Source organism: Ceratotherium simum, chromosome 21, assembly GCF_057802395.1.
Source record: "Ceratotherium simum simum isolate JZ-2026a chromosome 21, ASM5780239v1, whole genome shotgun sequence".
NCBI classification, from domain to species: domain Eukaryota; kingdom Metazoa; phylum Chordata; class Mammalia; order Perissodactyla; family Rhinocerotidae; genus Ceratotherium; species Ceratotherium simum.
This window is the reverse complement of record NC_141920.1, coordinates 15,695,788-15,708,015: the sequence shown is the minus strand read 5'-3', so window position 1 is coordinate 15,708,015 and position 12,228 is coordinate 15,695,788. Positions and strand designations below refer to the sequence as shown.

At 42.9% G+C, this 12,228-nt stretch overlaps 1 protein-coding gene across 1 annotated transcript; it reads left to right on the top strand.

Moving 5' to 3' along the window:
* The first annotated feature begins 661 nt into the window (after positions 1-661).
* On the top strand, positions 662-6,710 carry WFDC13 (WAP four-disulfide core domain 13). Its single transcript, XM_014787580.2, has 4 exons — positions 662-794; positions 3,047-3,197; positions 5,842-5,904; positions 6,707-6,710. Exons 1-4 carry the CDS (start codon positions 707-709, stop codon positions 6,708-6,710), a joined length of 306 nt encoding a protein of 101 aa, XP_014643066.2. The 5' UTR covers positions 662-706.
* The last annotated feature ends 5,518 nt before the right edge of the window (positions 6,711-12,228 follow it).

Genomic DNA, 12,228 nt, shown 5'->3' with positions numbered 1-12,228 from the left:
CGAGAAAGCTAAAACAGACACTATCCTAAAAGGGGAAACTTAAGAAGCTTTCATTTTAAATCAGATATCAGACAAGAATATACACTTTCACCACTTCTATGCAATAACATATGGAGGTCCTGGCCTGTGCAACGAGGCATTAAAAATGGTGTAAAGTTTGAAGAGGAAAAATCAACTGTTATTATTTACAGATGATGACTGACTGCACTGAAAAGAACACACCAAGAAATTATGATAAACAATGGGAGAATTTAGCAAGGTAACCAGTTACAGATCAATATGCAAAAGTCATTTCACTACACTAGCAACAAACGAAAAGAAAGAACTAAAAATTATGATACTATTTATAATTTCATTTTAAAAATTCAAGCCTCTAGGAATAAATAGAACAAAGACATGACGGAACCCTACATGAGAAAAATTATAAAAATTTTGTGAAAGGACATGAATAAGACCTAGATAGATGAGAGACAGAACAAGGTCAAGATTAGGGGGATGAAAGGGGTATAGATGTGAAAATAATACCTGGCCCTGGAGTGGGCGTAGTTGGGAGGTATTTGGATTTCTGCCAAGCCCTCCCAATTGGAATACACAACGAAAGGCCAGTCACAGCTTGCCTTCACTTTGCCCACCTTCCCTCTCTTCTCTAAACCGGTCAAACCCAGCAGTCTTGGGCCAGGACTTACCCATCCGTCCTGCAGGCAGCATGAAGCCTGTGCTGATTCTCCAGCTCCTGCTGTCAATTCACCTGACACCACAGCTGGTGCCTGGGAGTCCCAAGCAACACTTTATGAGTAGGTGCTGGGTCTGGGCCCAGGGGAGGGAAGCAGCATCTGTAGAGGTGAGAGGATCTGAGCACTGACAGCCTGAGCACACCTTGTGAAAAAATACAATATCAAGTTCAAGAGTCCCAGTTTTATTTTCAGCAAGATCTAGGTTTGAATCCCTGCTCTGTTGCTTACTGAGTGATCTTGGACAGAGTCTCTGGGCCTCAGATTTTATCTTTGTAATGGATATAATGATATTGGGATAGTTGGGAGGAGAAACTGAGATAATGTCTGTAGACATAGAGCACTCTTACTGGACCATGGTAAGTGCTCAGTAAGTGTTAACCACTATAAATGTTATCAGCCTCGTCATCTAGCTTATTCTTCCTGCCCCTGGTTCCTTCATGGATGCTTGGGCCAACCTTTCAAGCATTAAAACAGAGAGGAAAATTAATTTTGTAGAACTCAAGCTGGAACCTACATAATCTCAGCCTTAGAGGATGTTCTGGGAAGGAAGGAAAGAAAGTCTTACATTTTATCCCATATTTTAAAAATTCAGAGGTATCTGCACAATTACCAGTGACTAGCATCAAAGGGAAGGTGTAGAGTCCATCTCAGCAGCCACCATTGCCCAATTCAACCTACCAAGAGCGCTGGCCACAGTAATGTTGACCTTGACCAACACCAAATGGTAAATGAACTCTTATTCACCATACCTGTACTCTTCTGTGGGGGGAGCATCTTCAGAATTTTGGGGGCTCAGAAGAGGGATATGTGTGGCACCTCACGTGTCTAGGGATACAAGGTCCTGTTTTAGGGGACTCCGAGAGGGCTGCAGGTTTGTAAGAATGAGAGAGGCTAAGCAAGCTGCAAGAGAATGGGGGTATCCAGGGCACAGTTGATTGGAGAATCAAGGACTAAAATTTGAGGAGAGACTTTCTGAAAGACTGGTAAGTGTTGTGAGCAAGATTGGGACCAGATACCCAGAAGAGGAGGCAAAATTTGAGAAGGTCAACCTCTCTGAGATCCCTGGCTCAGGACTCCTTCCCCATACTGTTCCATTGAGCCCCAAGCTCTCCAAAGTGGAGACCAGTTCCAATTTCTTGCCCTGACCCGGTGAGCTATAGGATGACTGGAAGGCCCAGGGTGAGTGCTGGGTACCGGTCTCTGCCAAATTGTCAACGGTTTGGGCCTTGGCTTCTTTCACCCCATCTCTGGTGCTGTTTGCTATTACAATTATAGCCCCAACTTCATTCATCATTTATTCCTTTCAGATCAGCATGATATTCTACAGACCCCCTTCTAATTGCAAATACTTGCAGAGCAAGAAATCAACAGGGGCTTATAAAACGCTCCACCTACGACATTTGCCCCAAAGAAAGGGGAAGACAGAAGGTTCAAAAATTAGAGCCTGGCTGGGCTTAGATAAAGGGGTTACTGGGGCCCATCCTTAATGCCTTGGAGTTCAGGAACAGAGAGAACATTGTGAGTTTGGAGCCTTGGGGCAGGATCTCCCGGTGGAGGTAGTCTTGGCTTTGACCTGAGTCCTGGGGGATGGAGGGAATGGGATGTTAGCATGAAAATGCTTATTCTTCTCTAACAGCAGAAACTGGGGGCATCCTGGTGCTCTGGCCTCCTGATCAGTAGAGACCTGGGAAGAAGGAGAAGCTGATCTTTGCACCCCATTCTGAAATACCCACCCTTCTCCACCTGAAAGAAGTCACCCCCAGAACTCATTTGTGATTTGGGTTCCAGCATTCTGATGCTAGTACCTTCAGTGTACTGTGTGGTCTTCATCTTTTCCCAAAATCTTCCCTTCCACTCATTCTTCCTATACACAAATAACACGTTAGGTTGACCCTATGATAAACTATAGTTTTAGTGAAAGGCTGTACGACTTGCTTGAGACTACACAATGGGTCAGTGCAAATGGACCTATACACCCCTCTCTTGCTCACAACACACACCATTCATTCCCTTGAACTGGACTCAAGCAGGGTCTATGGGGACTTGGCATCTGATCTGCAAGGATAGTGAATGACCAGGGGGTACGGTGTTCTGCTGAAATCTGTCTTTGGTCAAATATCCAAGTCCTGGTTTTCCTGCTGAGAACTCAGAGGAAGGCAGGAGCTAAGGACAAAATCTTATTCCACCTCCCTGAGACCATACAAGGGAGATCAGGGTGGCTGGTTTCCTGGCAGTTTCTTGGGCTTTTGGAGTTCTGAATGTGACTCCAGCCTGCTGTTTTAGGCTCTTCTCTTTCCTGTTCTGTATTCCAGGGTATGTCTTGGAACCTCCACCCTGCAGATCGGACCCTGAAAACTGTACTCAATTTTGTACATTGCAGGAAGATTGCCAAAAAGGACTTCAGTGCTGTTCTGCCTTCTGTGGGATAGTCTGTACATTAAACAAAAATGTAAAACGCAAAAGGTAAGGGGTTTCTCATGCCCAGTCCTCACCCCGGAGCTGCTAGTGGGAGCTCAACAGAAGAGTCTCTTACCAGCCACTACAACAAATCTCTTTTTCTCTCTGTCCTTCTCTTTACCGAGAATAATTTCCGTAAATGTCCTGATTAAAAGAGGCTCCCTCTACTCCTGAACTATATAAGCCTCCTCTCCCCATCACCACATCTGTGAGTCTCTGAATCTGCCTCTCTGAACACACCCACAAACCCATCCATCCACTGCCCTTTCCCAGAATCCACCTGTGTCCTGGGGCCTGATATACTATACCTGGGGCTGCAAGTATCACCAAAGTCCCAAAGCAAATTTGTTCTGTTTTTGCTTGCCCTCATTCTCCAAACACCATCCTTTGGCCCCCAGTGTTCCCGGGCTCTGGAGATCCTCCAACCTAAGGGAAGCTTTGGTTAATTGCCCAGGTGTTAGCACTGGCCCCAAGTCTGCTGAATGAAGAGCGCTCCCAGAGCAGAGAAAGGGCTGATGAGACATCTGGTTTCTAATCCTATCTTGCACTATGTCTTTCTTTGACCTTGAGTAAGACAATTCCCCGTTTTTTCCTTTCTTTTTCTCATGCATAAAATAAGACTCTTTTTTTCAGCCGTGCAAGATTGTTATAAGGCTTAAATGACGTCTCAAAAGATCAAAGGCAGGAGAGTCAACCAGTGAGCTTCTAAACTGTCTTGTTCTCAGCTATATTCCCTGCCCTGAGCACGATGAGCACATGAGACAAGGTACAGAGTGATTAAGTATGAGCCCAGAGCCGGATATCTGGACTCATATCTTGGCTCTCCCACTTCTTAGCTGAGTGACCTCAGACAAGTTAATCAACCTCTGTCTGGGCATCAGCTTTCTCATCTTTAAGACGGAACAATAAGAGCGAGATTAAAAAACATAACCCGTGCAAGCTCTAAAAACATTGCTTGCCACATAGTAATTACTCAGTAAATTTTAGCAATTAGGCAACCACTTCTCTCTCAAGAGACTGGCCCTTGCAATTAAACTCCACATCTTTCAAGGCTCTACATCGGAATGCAGAAACATAAGTATGACTCTATAGTCACGGGGTTCTTTGAGGTTCTGCTTTCCCTATGGCAAGAGAACTTAGCTTCCTAGTCTCGTTTTAATGATGGAAGTAATGGAAAATAAAAAATTATATCTCTAAGAACAAAACTTCACCAGATAATATTTGAAAATATTTTTCTTCTACAGAATCAAACGCAGGGCCTTGAGAAACTTCATGGCTGGGAACTGAGGCAGGTTTCCCAGAGCATTTGGTAAGGACTGGGGTTTGGCCTGGCATTCCTGGTGTGAGTTTTCCCAGTTTTCCTCCCCTAGGCTCTCTAGGTCCAATATTCCCACAATGTCAGAGTAGCCTTTGGTTATCCAGATCATGCCCTCCTCTGCTATTCCCCTCCTGGGGCTATGTTCTCACTCCCTGGGGGAGGATGTGGTCCGGGGTGAGTTCTGAAACACAGAGCGACATAAGGAGGCTGAGTCATGGCCCAGGGGGAATACAAGGTACTCAGATCTGAGCCTTTGCCAGGGAACAGGCTGTGCCACCTTGCAGCTTGACAACTCCCTCAGCAGTGAGTCGAGCTGAGTCCTTCACATTCTGTGTGGCCTTGGTCAGCTCCCTCTGCATCTCTGAGACCATTGGCTTCCTCATGTGAGAGGTGAAGAGGACATCTGTGCCTTGGGTATGTGAGGATTACATGAGGCCATGTGGAATGGAAGAAGTTGGTGGTTGCAAAGACTCTGCAAAGGTCAGAAGCTGCCAGCAACTCAGTCTTCCGGGTTCCAGATTTTTCCTCTTTAAAAAAAAGGGATCATCTTTATTATTTTACCACTGTTACTTTACCAGTGTTACATGAAAGGTGAGCAAAGCAGAGTAATTTGTAACTCCACCACCAAATCAAAGCTACTATTCAGAACTTGGTGGATTTTGTTGCAGACTGTTTGGGAAAAAATGAGGAGCTTTGAGTCTTCTAACAGTCCCTCTGATGTCACCGGAGTTTCCAAGTTATTTCAGCTTAGACAGTTCTTTTATTAACCTTGTACAAAGGAGCTCAATAAATGGTAGCAAGTGGAGGCCAGTGGACGAGTTTAAGTGCATGAACACCACTTACACCCTTGCTCAGGCCCTGGAGTCAGTCATGCTATCTTCCTCTGCACCTTGTACATAATTAACTGCTCAGGCCATATACTGGCCATCAATCAATGCATTAGCATTGTTACATAATCCAGGGCCCAGGCAGCATGAAGACACTGAGCTCATAGTAAGAACCCAGGTGTTATATCCAGGTAAAAGGCTAACTAAAGGTGGCTGGGGCAACAATATCAGGTATTTTTGTTGCAGTACTGCAGGGTCACATGGCTGTGGGTATATAAGCCTTAGTAAACCTCATCCCAATGCATTGCCCAAAGAGGCAGGACTTCACCTTGAACAGGCAGAAAAACATTGCCATAAACCTGAGTATGTCTTCTATGGAAACGGGCACCCCCATCCTGCTATCTTCTGGTAGGGTCGGCTAAGCCTACCCCCTCTGACGTATCGCATTAACTATGATATCTACTAGAAGCATGTATCAGAGTGTTTGCTGTCCCTGGCCCTGCAGCCTGTCCTCTGCAGAACTGACCGTGACTACTCTGGAGACCCTCATGCTGGCTAGGAAGATCAGGTGAGGTAGGAGATTGCAGTGCCAGTGAGGACTTGAGAAAAATGCTTATCTTGTTCCTAGAAAGTGCAGTGTTGAGGTTCCTATGGTGACCTGGAATGGAGAACAGATCAGCCCAGGCAGACCTTGTCACAGTCTTCCACGAAACCTGGGCTCTGAGGAGTGTTGTCAAGGGCTTCCAACTTTTCAAATGTGAACTAACATTTTAGCCCTGACATTCTTCATCTCGCTTGGTCCTCACAGCAACCATAATATCCAGTTTACAGACAAGGAAATTGAGGATCATAGAGTTAATGTCATATGCTCAGCATTAGCCAACCGGTCAATAGCGTAGCTGGAATATAAACCCAAGGCTTGGGATGCCTTCTTCCGAAGGGATTGCCAACTTGGGTTGCTGGATTCACTTTTGCTGAGTGGATTTTCACATTTTCCTGTTTCCACTGAATTTTTCCATTGATTTTCTTCCCCCTACTTTCAACATAGGCCTCATTACTCCTCATTCCCTTTCACACTTAAAAACCTGCCTCACTCCACTTGGTCTCTCTCCAAGGCCCCATGCACCTCTCTCTCTATGCTCTAACTCTAGATCTGCTCTCTGCCCGGAATGTCTTTCTCCCACTTTCCCAGTGAGCTCCACTCATGCTTCAAGTTTCATGTTAAATAAAAATCTCCAGGGAAGCTTCATCAATTCAGCCCCGATGGAATGGGTCACTCTCTTTGTCCTTTAACAGCACTATATCTTGGCTCTACTTTAAGTTTATCACACTGTACTGTAATTGTTTAACTTAGTATTTTCTCTCTCTAGATGACGAGTCTCATAAAAGCAGGCATTGTGTCTGAATTCTTTGCCACAGAATCCTAGAACCTAAGACTATGCCTTGCATATAGTGAGGATACAATTCCAACTTTTCAAATAGGATGAGAAGGAGGCTGGCAATGAGTAGACTAATCCTAACATTTGATGAATTGTTCTCACAAAGAAAGTCTTGCCTTCATAGTCTGGAACCCCTCAGATATCAGCTGCCTACTTCACTTTTGCCTGATACACTCAGCCTCCTTTTATAAATTATTTCTCTTAAAGACTAATTTATAAGTTTGAAAACAGAAAATGCTGAAAAACAAACACAACAGAAGCTTGGAAATATCTGTTCACAAGGGGTAATAGGACAGAGGAAGGGCGAAGGGTCCTGGCGCTCTGGGATTCAGTCCGGCTCTGCCCTTGCAGACCTGGTGATGCTGAGTACCTCCAACTCCTCGGGGCCCCAGTCTCTTCATCTATAAGTGGAGCTGAATAACACCTACCCTCAGGCGCATCATGAGACGAAATGAGAAAACAGAGGTTAAGCATGTACCACGGTGTCTGGCAGAGTCTAAGGAGAATGTTACTATTATTATTCGTGTCATCCCAATCCTTCTTTTGTCCAAAATTCTTGTTTTATAAAGGAATCAAAGTGTACATTCCACTTTAAACTCTATGTTTTTAAAAAATTTCTCTAGGTCCCGTATAAATTAGCTCCCATAGAAGACAAGCACCGTGTCTCCGATCTTTGAAGTATCTTCTAAGATGGAACAAGGCACAGTTATGGAAAGTACTCCCCCCCTGAAAGATCATGTGATTAAACCACATGATGAAGGATCAGCTAATCTAACAATGATCTTAATTCCTCTATTAAATCTCCAGCAACTGTGGAACATGTTGCTTCCCTCTGCAAATCCCATGTGAATGTTACCAATTTGGAAATTCGTGGTCACCTAGTCCCACGATTCCAATTTCCCCCATCACATCCCCTCCAAATGATCTTCTCCCAAGACAAACTTATCATAATTCCATGTCCTACACCTCTCTTCTGTGACACACTTCTAATCTGGCTCATCCCTGGCCCAGAGCTGGAAACATTGTTCAGAAAACTCTGCAGGCTCCTTTATCACCGTGAGCTGACCAGGTGTTGTTCAGGTTGACCTAGCAAGCCAGGCCTCTCACATTAAGATTGGCCCACTCAAACTGCAGCTATCACTGTTTTAATCATCTGAGCTTGATCTGTCCATTACTATAGGCACTGGTCACAGGAGGCTATTTAAATTTATATTAATTATGATTCAACAAAATAAAACATCTCATCATCTCCTCAGTCTCATTAGTTACATTTTAAGTGTTCAATTACCTCACGTGGCTCAAGACTACTGTTTTAAACAATGCAGACATAAAACATTTCCATCATCGCAGAAAGTTCTATTGGAAAGCATTGCTTTGAGCTACATAAAGCTGATGTCTAAATAATAATGGCTAATTAAAGATAATGATATGAGAGAATTTTACACGGGTTTAATATTATAGAATATTTTTTACACTTAATGTATTAGTATTTAGTTCCAATTATTTGTGAAGAAATAAAATTCCAAGATATGTACTAATTATTGAAGCATGTATCTGAACTTTTTAGTCTGGGTATAAGAGTGTAATACGAAAAGAGCCTCGGGTAGGAACAGGCAGTGAAGGGACTGGGGAAATGAAGATCTCCTATTTCATAGGCACCCACAATATGGATTTTCCAACTGAAGGAATTGGGGATGATTCAGGAATGGCCCCATATTTTTGGAGGATTCGGTGGGTGTTGGACTGGAGGACCCATAGGCATCATACCAAGTGAAGATCATTAATAAAAGATATACTGATGAAATAATGATATGGACAAAGATGTTCATCAAAATTACTTAGGAATGTAAGATATTTGAATCAACTCGAATATTCAACGATAGGAGACTAGTTACGTAAATTATGGTAGATCCATGGTGTGAAACAAATATATTTATGATAGGTTCTGGAATGGAACTTTTTCTGTTATCTGATAGATTTTAGCTGAGACTTCATAGCTAAAGATAGTCATCAATGAGTGTCCATTCATTCAAAAAGGATGTATAAAATACCTGAAGAGGAAGGCACTCAGAAGTGGCTAGAGTGGTCCAATGGACATTACTCACCTCCAGCCATCTAAGAAAAGGTTAGATCTTTAACATAGAGAGAGTTCATGAAGACGTTTTTGGAAGGGAAGTCACAGAACTAAGGAGGGCTGTGTTCCCCTTGACCATGCCAGGTGAGGGGCTTTAAAAGAACCAACTCACAGGTGAGTTGAATCCTCTGCCAGAAGGGACAATTGACATTCCAGCCCCAAGCTGAGTGCAGCTGAACTGCAGAAACATGAGACTCCTCTGCTGTCCAAGCAGAGCATGAAAGAGTGCTTGGAAGAGATTGAGATGTGTCCCCTGAGGGAAGCATAAAGACTATTGCCTAGATAGTGAGAAGCAACGGAGATGTCTTCCCTTCCAGAGTCCAAAAGGGCTAGGATGTCTGAGTCTTCTTGTGAGCCAAGGAAATAACAGAGATGTAGCTAGGCTTGAGACATCTAGGAAGGACTTCAGCAAGAAGGCTGCCAGCTGTGGACTCCTTGAGCATATTTCCAGGGGCAGTTACAGAAGGAATTAGCTGCAGAGTGCCTCAGCCCATCAGAGAAAGCTGCAGGCTGGAAATGAAAAATGTCCCTCTGACTGAGGGGGATTGGTCATGGACATGCCTTAAGGAAGGATAGACTGAATGTCTTTCAAAGACTGATCAACCTAGGATTCCCAGTTCCCCTTCTGTCTTACCACAAGTCTTTCTTCTAAGGCTCCAAGAATGTCCCCAACAATAGGAATTGTGATCTACCAGTTTGGGGTTTTTTTAGTATCCCAGGTGGGAATTCCTCCAAGTGTCGCAAAAACTGTCCTTAGATTATGGGGTAAGACTGCCAAGTGACCATTTCATGTTCCTCATTTCACTGAACAAATCAAGAGATGTTTCCCTGTTGGCTGTACTGATCAATCACCATTATAAAGGAGAAATAGAACTGCTACTAAACAATGGGAATAGGAATTAGAACCTAGAACATAGGAACCTTCTAGGTCTAGTATAATAGAAGACTACAGCAACCAATACAGACAGAGCCACGAGAAGCTCATGTGCCTCAGAAATGAGGATTTGGAACATTCTACTAGGTGAAAAAAAACACAACACTAACTACCTGATACATTGCTGATTGAAAGCAAAGGGAATGTGGATGAATCGTGTAAGGAAGATATCATAAATATCGGCCATGACCTTCTGATCAGAAAAGAGGACCATAATATTCTCTTCCTTGCTGTATCATGGATGTTTATAAATACAAATGTCATTTATATTACATATGTGTAATTATTTCAGTTCTTTTCAATTTCCCATGTTCTCCTATTATTTTATATTATGTGTGGAGGTAATGTTTAAATTAGAATTTATTGCATGGGTGTTTTAGTCAGCACTGCTAAGTAACAATCTCCCACCAATAAAATCTCAGTGGCAGGCAACAATAAAAATTTATTTCTCTCTCGCACATCAGCAGGAAAACAGGAGTTCAACTCATCTAAACTGGGTTTAGCTGAGCTTGGGTCTAGGCTGAGGTAGAGTCTACTTTTGATTCATGTGTCTCTCATTCTTCTTCGAACAGCGGTTTCTCAAGAAACACTCTTCTCATGCAAAATGCAGAGGTCAAAGGAGAAAATCCAACCCTGAAAGTACATTTCAAGCCTGATAATACCCCTTGACCAAAGGAAGTCCCAGGACCACACCCAATGTCAAGGAGCCAGGAAAAACAGAGGAAGTACAGTCTGTCCACCTGGAAGCCATTGGAAGAATGTAGATGTATAATAATATTGATTTGATAAAGTTTACAAGAAAGAGACTAACTTAAATACTACAAAAGCATAATGCATCCAACGTACTCATAGTTTGAGTCCAAATGACTCTGAATATTTTAGAAAATTGTGAGAGTACAAGCAGTGTTTGTAAACATTATACTAGAAGCAATGGGTAGGTTGGAGGGGAGCTAGAAAGACTGAAGCAGGAGGACAAGGAAGAAGGCTATACTTCTTATATCCCATCATTTAAATAATGTGAAAGAAGGAGAGTGCTAAGGAGGTATTCTCTGTGGCGATGGTGAATATATGAAAGAAAATGTAGTCCAAAAGAGCAAAACTGAGAGTAAAAAGAATGTAGTGAGATCAGAAGGAGGGATCAGAGACTTAGCCCTGCTTGGAATCTGGGCCTCTCCTGATGGGAACTTTTAATAAGTTCTTTTGTGTCCTGTCAGTACATCCTTATTGGAACAAACTTCCCACTTCAATTCAACCAGAACTAAGTGAGTGTCTGACTATGTACAAGGAATTGTTTCAGTCAAAGATCCTAGGTGGGAGGTTGACCACTGTACAGGAATGCTATATAACAGAGGTATGAAGAAACTTGAAGCTTTTATGAAAAGGGTGTCTTGATTCAAGATACAAATGGTAAGTATTGTAGTGTATCAGCATGGCTGAGTTTCTTGGGAAAACTTGAATGCAGGAGTCAATTGGGGAACCTGGTCCTGGGAGTTGGATGACCAAAAAAAAAGGAGCTGAGTACAGAAACTTTCCATTAGACAAATCCAGGGAATCTTTTGGAACAGTGGTGAGACAGCTGCCTAACCTGAATCCAGCAAGTAGTATTAGCTGATAAATAAAATTAATAAATAAAATAGCTTGCATCTGTAGTGACCGAGGGAGCAGAAAGAAGTCACAGTGAGATTGGGAAGAAATTATCTGTATGGAGTTTATGAACTTAGATCCCATCCCAATTAACCTTGTGTGCTCTGCTCCTAGCGACTCGGCATGGGCAGTTTCCATATGAAAAAAGATGGAAAAAGGTCAGAAGCCCAGGGGCACAGTCCTAAGTGAGAAATATATAGGATATATACAATATGGGTGCAGCAGCAAAATAGAGTGAGATCCTTGGAGCGTATCTAAGAGCGTATTACTGAGAGCTAGATTTGTTCATAACAGATCAAGGACTTTTTCTGGAGCTCAAATGCTAAAAACTCCCTGGGTTCAGGGGTGTCTGCTCGGAACTCCCTCATTTTGTAGGCATATAACATATGATAGGCACAAAGGATGAGATGGTGGGGTAAACAGTAAACTGAGAATATGGGGATGAGCTCCTGTCTTTGGAAATCCCAGAAGTTACAAGACAGCAACAGAAACAGCCTTAATAAGAAGAGATATGAAGAGAAACTTGGAATTTTAATCATGATTGTTCCAAAATTTTGTAAACAATTGACACTAGATGTCCCTGTTCATTTGGAAATCAAAGAAAATTCCCATTTCTGGGCCATCAGTCGTGTAAGTCCCTCCCCACACCAAATTCTTACATTTTGGCTTCTTCTTCCATGGCTCTTATAACCTAACAGTGGAGAGCTGGGGCCAAGGACATTTCTCAACCTCTGAATCCTT

What these genes read in the sequence shown, in the direction of transcription:
- WFDC13 (XM_014787580.2), top strand. Translation starts at nt 707, where the DNA reads ATGAAGCCTGTGCTGATTCTCCAGCTCCTGCTGTCAATTCACCTGACA. An exon ending in TCCCAAGCAACACTTTATGA is followed by an intron (nt 795 to 3,046) that starts GTAGGTGCTGGG and finishes TCTGTATTCCAG; the next exon opens with GGTATGTCTTGGAACCTCCA. An exon ending in AAAAATGTAAAACGCAAAAG is followed by an intron (nt 3,198 to 5,841) that starts GTAAGGGGTTTC and finishes CTGGCCCTGCAG; the next exon opens with CCTGTCCTCTGCAGAACTGA.